This window comes from Hyperolius riggenbachi, chromosome 5 (genome assembly GCF_040937935.1).
Source record: "Hyperolius riggenbachi isolate aHypRig1 chromosome 5, aHypRig1.pri, whole genome shotgun sequence".
Classification (NCBI taxonomy): Eukaryota; Metazoa; Chordata; class Amphibia; order Anura; family Hyperoliidae; genus Hyperolius; species Hyperolius riggenbachi.
The window spans coordinates 53,100,349-53,120,606 of record NC_090650.1 but is presented as its reverse complement, the minus strand read 5'-3'; the positions used below and the strand labels follow the sequence as shown (position 1 = coordinate 53,120,606).

The following is a 20,258-nucleotide window of genomic DNA, read 5'->3' as shown; positions in this document are numbered from 1 at the left end:
TTTAATTTTGGACAGCATGGTAGGGAAGTAAAATATAATTTGGGGTTACTGCTGTCTGTGTCCCTTTTGGTTATATTTTTACACTTCCTCATCCTGGGGCCTTTATTAATATAAACGTTGGTAGTCCAAGAGACAGGAAATGAAGGACAGCAATAAAAATGTGTGAAACTTGGAATCTGTACGCACATCCAAATTTTGATTGGCCAATTTTGCAACTTCAATGTAGAATGAGAGCATGCTTACACAATCTGTTCATAGTGCTCAAAATCTGCTGGACCTCATACTACATGGAAGTGGTAAAACTGTCAAAATTGGAAGTGGCTGGAAAGGGCTCTGCCTCTGACACAGGAGACCAGGTTTACAATCTCAGCTCTTCCTGTTCAGCAAGCCAGCACCTATTCAGTAAGGAGACCTTGGGCAAGACTCCCTAACACTGCTACTGCCTACAGAGCACGTCCTGGTGGCTGCAGCTCTGGTGCTTTGAGTCCGCCAGGAGAAAAACACAATATAAATGTTCTGTGTCTTGTCTTGCCCTCCTGAAAAAAAAGAACACACTAGTTGTTAATAGGCTTCCTCAAGTTGGCCCTAGACTGTGACAAACCCATTTGCAATAGGTCCTTCTGATGGGCAGTTAGTAATTGTTCAATGTCCTCTGTGAAGCACTGAGGAAAATGTATCAGCACTAAAGCAATGCATGATAACCATAATATTCTCTATAAGGCTAAACGTGTCTGTTTATATGTGTGTTACAGATGGAACCGATGCCAATGAAATCCTGGGGCCGGATGCTGATGACATTGGATGTACAGGTACGTCTCTAGCCAGGCTACCTAACACTATTGTCATTACGCTTTGCCCTGTCCAGCACTTCTTATTATTTTGGATGCAACACGGCTTACAGAATTTTACGCTTAGTTCTGCCCATAGTGATTTTTTTTACATTAAAGTGGAACCAAACTCAGAACTTCCTGTGTGTACTTAAAGATTAGCCACGGCATGATAAACTGTAAGGGGAGGGGGAATCTTCATTGCACTTTATGGAAATACCCCCCCCCCCCCCCCCCCCCCCCGCCCAAAAAAAAAAAAAAGTTTTAACTTCCTTTACATTCCTGGTACACAGAAAGGGTTAAGCCTCAGTGTTTACTTATTATTATTATTTAGTATTTATATAGCGCCGACATATTACGCAGCGCTGTACAGTGTATATATATATATCTTGTCACTAACTGTCCCTCAAAGGAGCTCACAATCTAATCCCTACCATTGCCATATGTCTATATTATGAAGTGTAAGTACTGTAGTCTAGGGCCAATTTTTTTTTTTTTTTTAGAGTGAGCCAATTAACTTATCTGTATGTTTTTGGAATGTGGGAGGAAACCCACGCAGACACGGAGAGAACATGCAAACTCTTTGCAGATAGTGCCCTGGCTGGGATTCGAACCAGGGACCCAGCGCTGCAAGGCGAGAGAGCTAACCACTACGCCACCGTGCTGCCTTATAAGCAGAGAGCCATGGCACATAGCTTTGATTCACTGCTGCTGGTAAGAGCTGATGTCAGCTGCATCCCCCCGCCATGAAATTGCATCTGGGCACGGTGGTTGCCGCCGTATAATGTCACTGTTTGACTTGCGTGGTGTTACCAAATGCTGACATTGGGTTGCACGTAATTGCAGTCAAAGCGCGCAGTTCAACCTCCCATGGAAAAAGGGACTAATTAAAGTAATGTGCACTGCATTGCTCTACAATGTGCATGTTTGCACATCTGCATCATAACAGATTCAGTTTTGCCAACGTACTGTCTGATGCGCACTCCTGGATATGGGTGTGCAGAATACAAAATAACTCTTTCATTTGCCTACTGCTCTGTGTTTATTATGTAGTCTACATGCCAGTCTGCATTGCAAACATTCCAATATAATCATAAATGTTTATCGCAAAAAAGGACAAAGTCCCGCACAAAATCCTAAGTTCAATCGAGTCCCAACTTTATTGATACAGGTAAAAGCCATACAGTCAAGGAGCTGACATGTTTCGGACTCACAGGTCCTTAATCATAGCACATGATGTCAGCTCCTTGACTGTATAGCTTTTACCTGTATCAATAAAGTTGGGACTCGATTGAACTGCGGATTTTGTGCGAAACTTCGTCCTTTTTTGCTGCATATATGGGTCTAGTTCCAGCACTATCCTGGTGTCTGGGGTTCACCTATTTGCTACATAAATGTTTATGCTGTAATGAATCTTATCTCAGTCAGCCTGGCTCCTTTCTGTTACATTGCCAGGAAGACGGAAGCTTGTCATCTCCCTTCCCACATTCCTGCTTCTCATTGATAGGCTGAGGGCAGTTCAGTGGGACAGGAGGCTGAGAAGGGAAATAAACCTTTGCAGAATCTGTTGAAATATGTGATGGCTAACCTTGGCACTCCAGCTGTGACAAAACTACAAATCCCATCATGCCTCTGCCTCCCCGAGTTATGCTTAGAGCTGTTAGAGTATTGCAATGCCTCATGGGACTTGTAGTTCCACCACAGCTGGAGTGCCAAGGTTAGCCATCACTGATCTATGCTGTGCTCACATGTTTACAAAGCAAGCTAGATATGAGTGGACAGTTTCTAGGAGAAGAAAAGAGTAAGGCTGGTTCACAAGGACAGCAGGCGGCGTTGGGGCGTCCGGAAGCCGCGTTGTCCTGTGACGTCTCGTTTAGGGGCGACGGTACGGCGATTGTCTGCTTCCCGTCGCGATCAGCGTTTTTTTGTCGGGACATGAATCTGCGGTGGCTAGGCGACCCTGGACGTTGCAAGCTGCTTCAAGGGGCCGCCGAAACGACGCGTTAAATCGGGATCAGAACACCGCGTTTGCGCAATTGGTTTTCTCTTTATTTACTGTATAAAATTCACTAAAATCAAAATGTGGACAGTTCAATACATATGTTATGTAAGTAGAACAAGTATTTATCTACTTAGATGCATGTTTTTTTCCCTCCTGAGATAGTATGGCTGTCCCTGCGCTGCTACACTGTCCCTACGCTTGCAGCCCACTTCTTTTATTTCATCAGTGAAAAGGTCTTTCCTCTCTCACTTCCTGTCCGTGTGATACCCGAGGATCTTCCCGTCTCCCCTTTTTTTTGCAATGTAATCTCCAGATGATATTTTGCCATATAAACTCAAGTCTAGTTGTCCCCCTGGGCGGGTCCCTTGTAAAAAGTACATAGGAACATGTGGAGAATTCACTCCAGAGACAGGAAACAGGAAGTTCAGCCATGTAAGATGTGAAGACCAAACTCTGATATTCTCACATTCCAGGAAGTACTGAAAAGTGAGGCAGATGTTCAGTTCTCATGGGCCAATGAGCATTCAATGGTGCCCAAATAGAATAACGCTATTGCCAGCCAAGTACAGCTATTGGCCACTAATAAAAGTACATCTGAACTAAGAGGGATAGGTTGGCTGCTAAATATACAGTATCTCCTTTTCAATAATACCAGTTTCCTGGCTTCCTGCTGATCTCTTTGGCTGCAGTAGTTCTAAATCACACAATTGAAACATGCATGTGGCTAATCCACTCAGACTTCATTCAGAAATGTCTGATCTGCATGCTTGTTCAGAGCCTATGGCAAGACAGAGGCTCAGCAGGACAGTGTATTGTTTAAAAGGAAATAAAAATGTCAGCCTCCATATCCCTTTCAGTTCATGTTAGGGATGCTCATTCCGGATTCCGCGGAAATGCAATTTCCGCATCGGATTGCGGAAATCGGTAATACAAGAGCGGTAGGCGGATTTCCGCCGGAAATCGTGGAAATTTCCGCAGTCTTTGACATCGATTTTCTCAAAAACTATAATGTCATTTTGAAAACTTTTTTTTTCATCTTGTTCACAAGATTCTGTTTAATAAACCCTGAAAATTTGGTGTGTCTAGGTCTTATGGGGACTTTGCTATTTACCGCTAAAGTCGGCGGATTTTTACTGTAATGTAAAATGCAGAAAATCTGCATTATCCGATATGCAGTAATTTTAAGCCAATCAGAAGACTCAGAATGAATAAACCAATCAGAGAATGGGGATTTAGGCGGAACTTTCTGCATTCTCTGATTGGCTTATTCATTCGTTTTTGAGAAAATCGATGTTAAAGTCGGCGGAAATTTCCATGATTTCCGGCGGAAATCTACATCAGAATGCGGAAATAGGTAGCAGAAAGCGGAATCAGTAGCAGTAATTGGCAATGGTGGAATGCGGATTTTCTGCGGAATCGGAAATTGGCATTTCTGACCATCCATAGTTCATGTGTACTTGCAGAATAGAGGGCTGTATACATGTCAGATAAAGTCTCTAATGTTAAACTTTAACTATATGCACAATGAATAGTATAGTATACCATTGTAGAATTGCATACATCAACACTGACTTCTTCCTGATCATTGAAATTGCACACGAGAGAAATCACCGCCTGGAGATTTGGGTGCAGGATACAGCCCGTATACAGCTCACTCTGCTGCTGCACAAGTCCCGGCCGTGTTAAATACTATTCCCCCTCCAGGTCCATACAATTATGTACTGTAATTCGGCTTTCAGCTATTGCTGGAGGCCGAATTACTGTGTTTTAAAATGAACTTCAGCTCCGTCTTCTGATGGCGCCGACGTTACTCCCTGTGCGCTGCTATTGCCGTAATTCCTATTACGGTCTATGGTGATGCCGGCTGTGCCCAAATCTCCTGCGCTGGATTCCTTGTGTTTGTTGTAATTACCCATTCTGTACTGGATCTCCACATTTACACTAACAGCAAAAAATACTGCAACCTAGACAAAAAAAAATACCGTCTCTTGAACACATAATTCAGACATGTGTCAGGAGGTAAGGGCACCTAAGGGATCAGTCCACAAAGAACGTGACATTTTAACAATACCTGCTCTTCTATGCCAGCTCAAATCTGCTTAAAGGGAACCTAAACTGAGAAGGACATGTATTTTTCCTTTTCAAATAATACCAGTTGCCTGACTCTCCTGCTGATCCTGTGTCTCTAATACTTTTAGCCACAGCCCCTGAAGAAGCATGCAGATCAGGTGCATTAGCTGCATGCTTGTTTCAGGTGTGTGATTCAGCCAATATTGCAGCAAAGAGATCAGCAGGACTACCAGGCAACTGGTATTGTTTAAAACACAGGTGTCGAACTCCAGGCCTGGAGGGCCAGATCCATGCCAGTCTTTAAGATGGACTGAGAAAGAAAGGAATGTGTTCTACCTGATGGACCACACCTTTCCGGATTCAGACCCATTAATTCATTTGAGCTGTATCAAAAATGTGTGAGGATCTTGGCCCTCATAGGACCGGGTTGACATACCTGGTTTAAAAGGAAACATCCATATCCTTCTCAGTTTAGGTTTCCTTTAAAAGCTGGACTGTGGTCATGATACAAAAAGAACAAAAAAAAGTAATCTCTTTGTGCAATCTCCTGTCCTCAGGGGCATATCCGAGTAATATAGAGCCTATGGCAAACCCTGACATTTTGATCTGCATCAGGGGCAATTGCTAAATGTATTAGAAGCAGAGGATTGGCAGGCAATCAGTATTTTTTTTAAATTAAATAAATGTCAGTCTCCATATCCATCTTACTTCATGTTCCCTTTAAAGTGTGCCCATAAACACGCCTGAGTCCCACGACGTCCTCCCACGATCAGCCCCGGTAACTGGCTCAGTCGGGTCCAGTGCGGGTCTTCTGCGCATGCGCGGGACGTCCACTTATGCTGCTGGAGGAAGCTGCTGGAAGTATCAAATCTTCACTTTACAAGATGTCTGGTTTACTTTAAGCATTTTTGGTGAGGATTGCCATAAAAGGGTACAATTTATAAATAATCAGGATTATTTTATTTGTAGGTAATGATGAAGAGTGTGATTCGGATGTAGAAAATGAACAAAACCATGATCCAAACGTGGAAGAGTTCCTCCAGCAGAGCGACACCGCGGTCATCTTCCCGGAAGCTCCAGAGGATGACCAGAGGCAAGGCACGCCGGAGGCCAGCGTCCATGATGAAAATGGTTAGTGTGACAGTTTTGGCCCGCGAGCCCCTGAGCGCCAGTATGGCTAAGCACTGTAACTATGAAGCCACATGGTGAAGGGAGAGGGGCCACTAGACACTGGGGAACTGTATGGGGGGGGGGGGGGGTACTGGACAACAACAAACTGTATAAAGGGAGGGAGGACCACTAGACACCAGGTAACTGTAGGGGAGGGAGGACCACTAGACACCAGAGAACTGTAGAGTGGGGGGTACTAGGCATCAGAAAACTGTATGGGGGAGGGAGGTGGGCCATTAGATACCAGGGAACAGTATAAGGGAAGGAAAGGAGCCACTAGACACCAGGGAACTGTATAGGGGAGAAAGGAGGGAGGGGCACTAGGCTCCAAGAAACTAGGGTAGGGAGGGTGGATATTAAACACCTTAGGGAACTGTATAAGGGAGGTGCCCACTAGACATTAAAGTTGGCCCATGACTCGGTCCCAGTTTTCAATTTGGGCCCACTTTTTATGTGAGTTTAACATCACGCTCTTAACATGTTGTGTTTATCCTATATACTAACCATGGATTATAAATATGCACAGAATCTGAATCACCTGAGGGAGGCAGCTCAGTGTGTGCAGCGCAGTTGTGGGCGGTGGCTTAATGCAGCAATTGGGGTGTGCGCATGCAGGTGCTTCCATGTATCCTTGAGTATTCACGGACGCACCTGTAGGTGGCGGCTTAGTGTGGGCGGCAGCAGTTGTGGTGTGCATGCGCAATTCTTTTGAGAGTCGGTGGTTTCCTGGTTGTGCATAAAATGCACATAGTGTAAACAAGGTCTAAGAGCTCTAAGGGCTGGAACCCACAGGAGCGCTTTTGGCAGCGTTTTGGCAGCACTGCGATACGCTAGCAGTTTGCCAAAACGCTGGGCTAATGTTAATGGATGGGGCAACTTCCACAGGAGCGTTTGCGTTTCTCAGAAACGCAAACGCAGGACGTGCAGCCTTTTGGGAGCGTTAGCGCTTCAATGTAAAGTATTGAACCGCTAGCGGAAACGCTCAGCAAAACCTAAACTGAGCGGTTTTGCTAGCGTTTTGCGGTTCAGCACACTGTAACAAAATGAAAAATAATTCACAGGACCAATCAGGATAAAAACGCAAAACGCTAGGCACCCGCTGGGGAAAAAAATACAATGTTGCAAAACACGACCAAAAACGCGCATGAATCCGCTTGCAAACCGCTCAGACAAAACGCTAGCGGTTGCGTTTTTTGCGTTTGCGGTTTTCAGTGGGTTCCAGGCCTTAGTGTTTTTCCAAACATCCAGTCCCAAGGCAGAGGAGTTCCTATTTTTTTAGCCACTCTTGATTACGATTGCAGGCAGGTCGACACCACAGCACTGCGCTTCACCGTTAGTAAATCAGCCCCTAAGTGTTTCATCTTCTGCGGGTTTATTTTAATTCGCTTTCTCCTGCGCCAAAGGTGAAAGGTGCTCAGACTGCGGTTGGTTGTGCTGAGCGCTCCGATGAAATGAAAATAAATAAATCACCAAAATGATAATAGCACCACATAGGTATGCTTTGCTATAAGGCATCATTTACAGTAGCAGCTGGAAGCAAAGAATACGTTGTAATAAAAATACATTGAATTATGGCCAGTGGGTGATGAGGGCGAGATTGCTGTGAGGAAGAGTTATAACACCCCCCCTCTGTTATCGTATCTCAAGTTGCTCACACTGGTAGAGGTCAGCTGAGCGGTGGAAAGGTGTGAATGCTACACAGAGTGCTATTCTGGAAGGTGTACACCTGCTGCATATCTGAGAATCCAGAAAAATCAAATGTTCTAACAACTGTTGGCAAAAGGATTCCGTTTTACCTATTAAAGCAGAGTGTGATGATGTCACCACATCGCCCTTCCCCATGTGCCACTATGCACATGCCATGTTTTGCATGGGCTCCATACAAGGGTAAGGCCTTGTTCACAGTGGGACACTGCATTGTGTTCCCTGTACAACAGAAATGCAACACTTTGAATCAGAATCAATCAGAAACTTTATTTCGCCAAGCACGACTGGGTCGTGCCCGGAATTGGGCTTGGCACTTACAGGGTACTGATACACGGTACACAGTAGTTACAGATAGAGGACATGCAGTAGTAACAGAACATTATACAGAAAAACAGAGCATTAAAGAACATGTATGCAGAGGGAGACAATGGCATAAGTTACAATACAATAAAAAAACAACCAAAAAAAGTACGCTTGAGCTATGTGCAAAGTGCCTCAGTGCGTCTTGGTATTTTGGGGTGGGGATAGGCATTTCCATGGCGAGAGTTCAGGAGGTTGACAGCAGAGGGAAAGAAACTGTTCTTATGTCTTGAGGTCCTGGTGTAGATGGATCGGAACCGGAGCTTCCGGCTCGAGGGGAGCTGATTAAAGAAGCGGTAGCCTGGGTGTGAGGGGTCGTTGGCGATCTTTAATGCTCTGGTGTTCAGCCTGGAGTGGTAGAGGAGGTCCAGAGTGGGAAGGGATCTTCCGATGATCCTCTCTGCAGATTTGATGACCCTCTGCAGTTTGAGCTTGTCGCTGGCGGAGGAGCTGGTGTACCAGACCAGGATGGAAGAGCATAGGACGGATTCGATCGTGGCTGAGTAGAAATTTGTCAGCAGTTTTTGGGCCATACCGAACTTTTTCAGTTGGCGGAGAAAGAAAAGTCTCTGTTGGGCTTTCCTCTGTGTTGAGGTCGTGTTGGTGTTCCACCTCAGGTCATTGGAGATAGTTGTGCCCAGTAGGCGGACACTGGGGACTCTTTCCACTTCCATGCCATCCATGTGGATTGGAGGCGGGGTAGAAGCGCTCCTCCTGAAATCAACAATCATCTCCACCGTTTTTGCTGTGTTTAGGACCAAACCGTTCTCTCTGCACCAGCTGCATATGCTTTCGACCTGGTGGCGGTACGCCTTCTCATCGTTTTTGGTGATGAGACCCACAATGGTCGTGTCATCGGCAAATTTGATTACTTTTACCGAGTCCGAAGTGGATTTGCAATTGTTCGTATACAGAGAGAACAGGAACGGCGACAGGACACAGCCTTGTGGGGCCCCTGTGTTGGTGATCCTAGGTTGTGAGGAGATGGTGCCTAACCTAACGACCTGGGACCTGTTGGTGAGGAAGTCCGTGATCCACAGGCGTAGGGTGGGGTGGACTCCTAGCGCAGCGAGATTGTCCTGAAGTATTTTAGGGCTGATAGTATTGAATGCTGAGCTGAAGTCCAGTAGGAGGATCCTGGCGTAGGAGTCCGGTCTATCCAGGTGATCATAGACGTGCTCCAAGCAGATGTTGATGGCGTCATTTGTGGACCTGTTCGCTCTGTACGCGAACTGGTGCGGGTCCAGCAGTCCCTCAGTAGAGTGCTTAAGGAGAGGTAGCACCATGCTTTCAAAAGCTTTCATGATCACGGATGTAAGTGCCACGGGCCTGAAGTTGTTGAGGTCGAGGATGCCCTGCTTTTTGGGGACCGGGATAATGGCAGACCTCTTAAAGCACGCAGGAACTTTGCCTTCCTGGAGGGACCTCGTGAAGATGGAAGAGAGGGTGGGAGCGAGCTGGCGAGCACAGGTTTTCAGGCAGGCTGGCGACACACCGTCCGGACCTGAGGCTTTCCTAGCATTTAGCCTTAGCAAGTGTTTCAGTACATCCTCCTCCCTCACTGATGGTGGGGGTGAGTAAGGGCCTAGGGCTACCGTGGCAGATTGTGCAGGTGGCTGTGGGAGTCCTGCAGGTGCTGGCTGACTCTCGAATCTGCAGTAGAAGTCACTGAGACTCTCGGCAAGCTCAGAGCTCGGTGTGGCGTGCTGAGGGGGGGGCTTGTAGTTGGTGGCAGCCTTCAGTCCCTTCCACACGGCTCGTGAGTCGTTTGAGGAGAGGTTCTGTTCCAGCTTTTCCGCGTAGCCCCTCTTAGCGGACCTCAGTTCTCTGTTTAGGTCGTTTCTTGCCTTCTTGTATTCCACCTGGTTGCCGGACTTATGTGCGGCTTCTTTGCTACGACGTAGTTGTCGTAGTCTTTTTGAGAACCACGGTTTATCATTTGGATACAGTTTGAAGGTTTTTGTTGGGATACAGGAGTCCTCACAGAAGCTAATGTACGAGGATACATTGTCTGCCCACTCGTCCAGGTTAGGCGATTCCAGCGCCTTCCAGTCTGTGCAGTCAAGGCAGGCCTGAAGTTGAAGTTTAGCCTCACTTGACCACACTTTGGAGGACTTAGTGACAGGTTTTGAGGTTTCCAGGCGCCTTTTATAAGTAGGTACCAGGTGGATGATGCAGTGGTCAGATGAGCCTAGGGCTGCCCACGGTGTCGCTTTGTATGCATCCTTCAGGGCCGTGTAGCAATGGTCGAGGGTGTTGGCACTCCTGGTGGGGCAGGTGATGTGCTGATGGAAGCGGGGCAGCTCTTTGCGGAGGTTTGCCTTGTTAAAATCCCCCAAGATAATGAACAGCGAGTCCGGGAGGGCCGTCTCCCACTGCATGATGGTATCACTGAGATCACGCAGGGCAGCATTTACCTCTGCATCAGGAGGGATATACACACCCACGAGGACGTAGGAGGAGAACTCCCTGGGCGAGTAGGTTGGCCTGCAATTGATGAGGAGGAGTTCAAGTTCTGGTGTGCATTTCTTGGCCAGTACAGAGGTGTTTGAGCACCAGGCGGAGCTGACGTAGAAGCAGATGCCACCCCCTTTCTTCTTCCCAGAGAGGGTGCTGTCCCGATCTGCGCGGATGAGGCTGAAACCTGGGAGCTGGAGGGCACTCTCAGGGATGTCGTCGTGGAGCCACGTTTCAGTAAAGCAAAAGACTGGGGTGTTGTTACCGAGTTCCCTCTTGTCGCTGAGGAGTCTCAGCTCATCTAGCTTGTTGGGGAGGGAGCGGACGTTAGCGAGGAGGACCGCAGGGATGGCTGACCGCAGGCCCCTCCTCTTCAGCCTCGCCCGGACGCCTGAACGACAGCCCCTGCGGCGCTGGCTAAAGGGAGGCCAGGGCGCAGAAGCAGTGATTTCCTGGACGTGGCTCCCAACAGAGTTGTACAAGAGCCCGTCCTCCGGGTGTGCGGCTGTGATATGTTCCCATTTCAGGAGCTGAGCTCTGGAGTAGGTGGTACGAGGGGGGAGGGGTAGCATATGGGGCATGGATGGTAAGCAAAACTTGTGCAGGCGAGTGCGATAACTGACTATCAGCAGTGTGACACAGATGTAAGAGGCGAGTGCAATAACAGTCTATCAGCAGTTGACACAGATGTAAGAGGCGAGTGCAATAACAGTCTATCAGCAGTGTGACACAGATGTAAGAGGCATGTGCAATAACAGTCCATCAGTGGTGTGACACAGATGTAAGGGGCATGTGCAATAACAGTCCATCAGCAGTGTGACACCGATGTAAGGGGCATGTGCAATAACAGTCCATCAGCAGCGTGACACAGATGTAAGAGGCATGTGCAATAACAGTCCATCCGCAGTGCGACACAGATGTAAGGGGCATGTGCAACAGACCATCAGCAGTGTGACACAGATGTAAGGGGCATGTGCAGTAACAGTCCATCCACAGTGCGACACAGATGTAAGGGGCATGTGCAAATAACAGTCCATCAGCAGTGTGACACAGATGTAAGGGGCATGTGCAATAACAGTCCATCCGCAGTGCGACACAGATGTAAGGGGCATGTGCAATTAACAGTCCATCAGCAGTGTGACACAGATGTAAGGGGCATGTGCAATAGCAGTCCATCAGCAGTGTGACACAGATGTAAGGGGCATGTGCAATAACAGTCCATCCGCAGTGACACAGATGTAAGGGGCATGTGTGGTAACAGTCCATCAGCAGTGCGACCCAGATGTACGAGGAGAGTGCAATAACGGACCTTCAGCAGCAGTGTGACACAGACGTAAGGGGCATGTGCAATAACAGTCCATCCGCCGTGCGACGCAGATGTGGAGGCGAGTGCAATAACAGTCTATTGGCAGCAGTGTGACCCAGATGTAGGAGGCATGTACAACAACAGCCCAACCGCAGAGTGCCCCGGGTGCAAAGGAATGTGCACTAGATAACATCAGATAACATCAGTGGGACACCATCCCACGCACCTAAAAACAACCAACAGCCCCTTTCAGCAGTGCAGCACAATCCATAAACTGGCAGCAGTGCACCTTAGATGCCCACAGCAGTGCAAAAGGCAGTGATAGGTGCACTCAGCTGATCCCAGTGCTGATCCGGCCCCAGTACCCAGCAGTTCCCACAGAGGCCCCCGGAATGCGTGGCGGGGCCCAGAACCAGAAGTCTCACCTGGTGGCAGGAGTCCCTTTTTTGGCGCTGAACTAGCTGCCACGGCACACATGAGCTCCCAGCTCTCTGATACTTTGATACTTTACTTTGCTTCATTTCGCTTCCCTTAGCCAGTTTTCTTTTGTTTTCTAGTATGTAGTTAGTAGTAGTAGTTAGTTTTAGATAGTTTTTAGTTTTTTTTTCTAGGTAGCCCAGCCACCTACCTCCACCAAGATCGCCACCCGCTACAGCCCCCCCGGGCGTCAGGCTCCCAGCAGCGGCCAAGCATCAGGCAAGACACCGCCGAACCTCCTACAGCAGCCGACTACTTCTTCACGCCGCCAGTGCCCTCCTACAGAGCGGTCCGGGATCCACTCTCGCCGGCGACTCGGGCCCTGCCAGGCCACCCACGCAGCTAGCGTATAGGGAACGGATCTCCCCGCTGCGCAGAGAGTCCTCCCCGGCAAGTCTGACGCTAGCGCCAGCAGCCCTGTCCGGCCACGGCCTCCTGGATATTCCCCCCGGCTGCCGTCCATCACACTCCGCTCGAGGCAGCTCAGGTCAGCTGCGCGGTCTACGCAACCCCAGAGCAGCTGCTGCCCACGTGCTGTCCACGTGCTCCTCCACCAACACATCTGCTGGCGCTGACCATCCGCTGACCATCCACGGCCGGGCACCAGCTCAAGCTCACCCGCACCGGCACCAAGAACGTGAGGAGGCCACCCACGTGGAGCAACCCGGTCTGCAGCTCCACGGATGCCCGGACGCAGTGCTCTAGCCCAGACCGCTCCTCAGCCGACATCTGGCTGTACTTGCGGCCCACCGCCTCCTGCACTTCCAAGGTAGCCGAAACAACATCTCAGGAGGCTACCTCTCACAGCGGATCCGACTTTCCACTGCACTTTGGGGTCAAGTCATAAAAGGCTGTGCGGGGAAAAAATCTTGTCGGGAAAATACCGCATTCGGTATTTTAGACTTTTGCGTGCTAATTCATAAAAATGTTTACAGTTGCGATAGAAGTTTGGTATTTTCCCGAACTAAGGCTGGCTCTAGGCTGGCGGTAACATGAGAAGCTGCCTGAGTTGATACATTTTCTCCTGCAGAGACCGCGTCACAATAAAAGAGGCATCCCCAACTTCCCTTTAGATGTGCATTTTTTTAAAACTGCCTCTGTTTGCCCTGAATCGGCACTGAATCTGTCTTTCTAAACAATCTATTTAATTGCCATAGCTTAGCAGAACTTCAAGAAATGTTACACATGCAGGCTTTATGATATTAAAATAACATATGAAAACAGGTACCCAAGAGGTTAAAAAAACACAGTCTGGAGTATTCTGGAAGCCTTGTTTGTTCTGTTCTCCCCGCTGCTGCCTGGGAGATCTGTCTTTGCTCTTAGCCGCACCCTTATCACCTCTTCAAAGCAAGCAGTATTCTCAGGATACCGCCTGCTCTAATCTTTATGAATTGACATTTAGTGACATGTGTTGAGATAATCACCACACAAGGTGGTAATTTACCTCACTGCTCAGGAATTTCAGCTTTTCATGCAGTAACAGCTTTTATGAATTGACATTTTGCTAAGTGGTTGGTAAAATTAGCTGTTTTGAGCATTACCGCATGAGGGAATGCTTTATGAATTGACCCCAATATAATTAACTACTTTGTCCTCCTTGACGTAGAACTACATCGAGGAGGCCATGCGTGCTCCCGCGCGGATCGTTAGCCCAGGAATCAATGAATCGGGCCGTGGTGCCCGATCACTGATTCCTCTCCCCCGCAGAAAGAGCGACAGCTTCTCTCAGAAGCTTCGCTTTTTCTGCCTCTTATGTCCCTCTAAGTGTACATTGTACGCTTAGAGTGATGTCATGTAAACAAACTCAAGGTTGCCATCTTGTGGCCAAAAAGTAAAACTACATCTAAATGTAAAAAAAATGAAAAGACACATATATTTACCCCAAACAAATACTATTTACATCCCACCCTCCCAAAAATACCCCCATAAAATGTTTAATAATAAAAAAAACAAAAAACATTACAATTAAAAAACAAACAAACACATAAATATTTACCTAAGGGTCTAAACTTTTTAAATATCTATGTAAAGATGAAATATTTTTTTTTTTTTTTTTTTTTTTATAAGCTTGTAAATAGTGATGGATGCAAAACAGAAAAAATGCTCTTTTGTTTCCAAATAAAATATTGTCGCCATACATTGTGATAGGGACATAATTTAAACGGTGTAATAACTGGGACAAATGGGCAAATACAATACATGGGTTTTAATTATGGAGGCATGCATTATTTTAAAAATATAATGACAGAAAACTGAGAAATAATGAATTTTTTCAGTTTTTTTCTTATTCTTACTGTTAAAATGCATTTACAGTAAGGTAGCTCTTAGTTAAATGTACCACCCAAAGAAAGCCTAATTGATGGCGGAAAAAACAAGATATAGATCAGTTCATTGTGATAAGTAGTGATAAAGTTATAGGCTAATGAATGGGAGGTGAACATTGCTCGGATGCATAAAGTGAAAACGATCGAGGGCTTAAGTGGTTAAAAAGTCTTACCACATGTTACAGCCGTGTTCCGTCACACACAGTGAAGAACACAGCCATTGAAAAGTATGCTTCGCTGTGCCTGTTAAAGTATGCTTCTCTGTACCTGTTAATGCCCACATTATCATACTGCTGTCCGTTATACAGCAACACTACTGCAGTACTATGACAGTCGCATAGATGGTGCATTACATTGTGGTAAGCCGCTTTACAAAGCAGCTGTCACACTGCATCGCAAGGCACCACTGTGAACGAGGCCTTAGGATGGTACTCTAGAACCAAGCTAAATAGACCAGCATGGCTGCCAGGCAACTGGTATTGTTTAAAATGAAATAAATATGGCAGCCTCCGTATTCTTATCACTTGTCCTTTAAATTTGATTAACAAACACAGAGGTAACAAATGATGTTACTCATTTTGCACATTGTACTATACTCTGATATGCAGGTGTGTAATATGATGTACAGGTATGTAATAATAGTTTTATCTCCATTTTTCTCAGGAACTCCAGATGCATTTTCCCAACTCCTGACATGTCCGTACTGTGACCGGGGATACAAACGTTACACTTCCTTGAAGGAACACATCAAGTACCGGCACGAGAAGAATGAGGACAACTTCAGTTGTTCTATGTGCAGCTACACGTTTGCCTACAGAACCCAGCTGGACCGTCACATGACCTCACACAAGTCAGGAAAAGATCAAGTAAGTGTCCGCCAGCCTGCAGGTGGAGCGCGCTGCCTCATTTCCTCCACTTCCTGGTCCACCTCAGAGGAAGCACAGTCTGGGTACAAGCTACCATATAAGGGGAAAGAAGGTGGCATTCTTCTGATTGCTGGATGGCTGGACAGGAAGCCAGCTGTGCACTGGGAATTGTTTCTCCCCAGTATGCTTCCTAGTTTACAAATGTCATGACTGTTAAAACCGTTTCTAACAGCAGTAGACCATTTGTGATACCGTAACTATATATAAAAAAGACTGCAATTTTCCTTTGCTTTTGGTTTTTATAGTCCAACCTCACTCAAAGCATAATAGGACAATATGGATCACATTTACGCTCTTTTTATTTTTTGTTTTGTACAATGGGGGAGATTCTCGCACGTGCCTCTAAAAGGACAAATGTAATGAGAGGGATATGGAGGCTGCCACTTTATTTTCTTTTAAGCAATACCAGTTGCCTGGCTGTCCTGCTGATCCTCAGCCATAGTCCCTGAACAAGCATTTAGCAGATCAGGTGTTTCTGACATTGTCAGATCTGACAAGATTAGCTGCATGCTTGTTTCTGGTGTTATTCAGACGCTACTGCAGCCAAATAGATTAGCACGGCTGCCAGGCAACTGGTATAGTTGAAAAGGAAATAAATATGGCAGCCTCCATATTCTTCTCAGTTCAGTTTGTTCAACAAGCACAGTGGTAGCAGCTGTTACGATTTTTTTCATACAGTGGGGAGGAATAAAACATTAGTTGTTTCTGCTATCACACAGCTTTTTTTACTTGGACTGACGTTTGAGCCCTTGGTTTTACCGGGATAGGTAGTGAACTGCTCCCCAATGGCATCACAGACAGCAGTAACAAATTTACTAAAGCCATGCACACACATTCAATGATTGCTGCCTTTAAAAAATCATACTGGGAATGAACATTGTACAGACGCACTGCTCAACAACCTACTCTGTTACATGGGGATTTAGAGAAGTTGCCCTGGTGGTTGCGTGGGACTTTAAGGGACTTTAATGTGACATATCCAAATGATCTTTCCACTGAAGTTCTTTCCAGCCCTTGAATATCTGGTGAGTTTGTTTGTTTGCCTGTAATTTAATGATTTAACCCTTCTGAAGTATAGAAAGAAAATATGAAAAAAGGTCAGGGCCTGTTCATAACACATGAGGTGGCCACAAATGCGGTTTTGTGCACGCTTTTCCTGACACACAGCAAGTTGCTTTATAACGTGGACATTGGTTGTGGCTATAATATTATTATTATTTATATAGTGCCAACATCTCCCGCAGCGCTGTACAGAGTATATTGTGTCACTTAAACGTCCCTCAGAGGGGCTCACAATCTAATCCCTACCATAGTCATATGTCTATATCATATGTATCATAGTCTAGGGGCCAATTTAGGGGAAGCCAATTAACTTGTCTGTATGGTTTTGGAATGTGGGAGGAAACCAGAATGCCTGGAGGAAACCCACCGAGACAGTGTTAACATAAACAAACTCCATGCAGATAATGCCCTGGCTGGTATTCAAACCGGGGACCCAGCGGTGCAAGGCGAGAGTGCTATCCACTACATCACCATTGAGAAATCGTGTGCGTGCCAATTGTGTTACAACGCAAATCACAGGAACACACACTGCACTGTAAACGGCAACATGAAAGTCTATGGACAGTAAGTGACTGTTATTGGTTTCTTTTGACTTGCTGCTATTTGTATTTCACAGAGGCATGTAACGCAATCTGGAGGAAACCGAAAATTCAAATGCACTGAATGTGGAAAAGCTTTCAAATACAAACACCACCTTAAAGAACACTTACGGATTCACAGTGGTAAGTCTTCCAAAAGCAGCATACTGTCTATACTGCCTACAGGCAAATGCTGCATTTCTCCTGTGTTGTAAATAGAGCTGTTTATACGGCTAGCACCACCACTACTCCCTCCAGCCACCAGGTGGCGATGTTTAATAAAATGCAGGTGCCTCTCATTGCCTTTCAAGGAAAACCCAGTAGACCCAGCAGCCAGGGCAGAGCAGTGGTGCTACCCTAGTTGTTAACAAGTGAAATGCCTATGAGTGGATGAGGTAGAAGCAGTTATCTGAGGGGGAGGGGAAGTGGGGGGAGGAGGCCTTGTGTCAGACTTGTATAGTATCATCCAAATCCATGTTCAGTAAAGTCCCTGATATCAGGCCAGGCGGGGATTGCCTGATGACGGAAATGTGTTTTTTCCCCCATTTCTTTGAGAAATCAAAAAACCAGGGACTAAACTGTGAGCCATACAAGGGTGCAGCAGGGCAGTTGCAGGAGTGTAGAGGACTGGCTCCTTTTGTAAGTAGTTTGTGCTGCGCGCTGCTGTGGAAAGAGACACGCCCCCATGGTTCCATCCGTGCCCTGCCAGTTAGTAGAGATTGCCGGTAGGTAGAGTCCTGGTCAACTGGGACTCTACTGTAGTAGACAGCTGTGTAAGCGTTATCATTTTCAAATGTTCATCTAGAATTTTGTATAAAATATATACAATGGTTTCATGCTGAAAATCATAGTTCTTGTTGTATACCAGGGGCATATTTTGAGTTCTTTGAGGGCCCATTCACACTGGGGCGATTGACGGGTGTTTACTGCAGATCACCAGCGATTGCTAGTGCTTTTAAAAATGCTAGTGTAATGTAAAGTACATGGCCGTGATCTCACTGCCACGATTGGCGGTGATCTGCTGTAAACGCAAACACGGTTCATGCACCGCTTTTTCGCAATTTATGAGAGATCACATTTGCAGTGTTAAAAAAGTGCTACTCGCAATCCGCTCAAAAATCATACAAAATTGTACAGTAAAAAATATGCGTTTATCGCAAAAAAAATTAACACCGCAAAAGGCTAGTGATAATCGCCAGCGTTTTGCAATCCCCTGTGTGAATGGGCCCTAATACCCCATAAGGCTGAATGAAGTTAGGAACCTTTCTGCGCATCTTCAGTACGGGAGTACAGATGGCCATTGAGATGCCAATGATTGTGGCAGGTGTGCTAATTATCTGCAGCTCTGAAACTGGGGCAGTCACATGCCATTACTGCTGATTTAAATAACCTGCATACAATTTACATTAAATTAGAGATCATAATTATTAGCATCTCAGTGACCATCTCATATAGGGAGTTTTCAGTTTAGAGCAGGACTGTGTTTTAGATCCATCCATGTAATGCAAATATCAATCGGTTCATTCCTGTTCAATTCCACTGAGATTCCAAATGTTCCAGATAAGGGTGTCTTAAGCCCCATCTACACGATACGATTCTTTGTACGGTTCAATTACGATTCTATTTACGATCCGATTAAATCCGACATGTCCGATCAGGATTCGATTCGATTCAATTCGATTTACTATTGCAAAACAATGGCAAATCAAATTGAATCGAATCCCAATCGGACATGTCGGATTTAATTGGATTGGAAATAGAATCATAATAGAATCGTACAAAGAATCGTATCGTGTAGATGGGGCTTTATAAGGAGACCTGGTTGTGCTATCTCAACTGTGATCTCCAACAGAGGTCACACTGCAGGTCAAATTTTAATGAGGAACCTTGTAGTGAATTGCTACCTCAGGTCCACGCCATAAATCAGAGTGTAGAGTTCCAGATGCCAGTGAATCTTTGTAGAGCACCAAATCACACTGAATTGTAGCCCACCACATCTCAGGGCATTCTCTAAAGAGAACCAAATCTCAGTGAATTGTACACCACCAGATCTCAGTGGATCTCTAATAAGGCATCAAATCTCCCTGGTAGACCACCACATCTCTGTGACGCTGTGTAGAGCAACACATCTCATGTAGACCACCATATCTCAGTAGATCTTTGTAGTGCAACAAATCACACTAAATTGTAGACCACCACATCTCAGATGTCTGTAGAGTTCTAGATCTAATGCTGGGTACACACGTTGCGATTTCCCGCTCGATCCGCGAGATCGATCAATTATTTCTGACATGTTCGATCGGTATGTAAAATCGACGGCTGTATCGATCGAAACCCGATCGAACATGTCAGAAATAATTGATCCTGCGGATCGAGCGGGAAATCGCAACATGTGTACCCAGCATTACTGAATTGTAGATCCCCCCCCCCTTAAGTGGATGTCTGTAGAGCACCAAAGCTTAAAGAATTGAAGACCACCACAGTGAAGGCAATGTAAATGTTTTAAAGTTTATGAGTAGCTTTCCTGCTTGGGTTGATTTTATTTTTTGTTCTCGATATCCTTATATTGAAGAATGCGGTTCCTGAAATTGGCATGTTTGTATTTCTACTGTCCAGGCACCTGTGTCCTCATGTGTCCTAAAGGTAATGCTGAAGGAAAAATGTGTGCACAGAAGCAGACATACAGGCACACTAAATTCAGGAATTACATGCTTCAGGGTAATATGTAAGTCCATACTAACTGCACAGACCAAATCTGTGATCAGAAAAAGGAATGGTACACATAATACAATTTTCCAGTCGAATCAACAAGTCGATCAGTCATTTCTGGCATGTCTGATCTGCTCCTGATCGAAAACAGGATCGCTTTTCAGATCAGTACTGCACACAATTGATCTTTTTCTAGATCAGGAGCACATCAGACATGCCAGAAACTTTGGTGCATACCACTAGCTTTGGGACTGAACTCCAGTTTATGGCCAAGAGGCACTGC

General features: G+C 46.0%; 1 protein-coding gene across 2 annotated transcripts in view; it reads left to right on the top strand.

The window, feature by feature from the left end:
• The window catches only part of ZEB1 (zinc finger E-box binding homeobox 1), a 211,765-nt gene that overhangs the window by 147,523 nt on the left and 43,984 nt on the right, over positions 1 to 20,258 (top strand). The window contains exons 3-6 of one of the 2 annotated variants that reach the window (XM_068235692.1): positions 753 to 809; positions 5,869 to 6,030; positions 15,364 to 15,566; positions 17,305 to 17,410. In XM_068235692.1, coding sequence (XP_068091793.1) covers positions 753 to 809; positions 5,869 to 6,030; positions 15,364 to 15,566; positions 17,305 to 17,410 — 528 coding nt within the window. Of the gene's footprint in view, positions 1 to 752; positions 810 to 5,868; positions 6,031 to 15,363; positions 15,567 to 16,204; positions 16,652 to 17,304; positions 17,411 to 20,258 lie in introns of those variants that run through there. The other variant, XM_068235693.1, reaches the window with a different exon arrangement.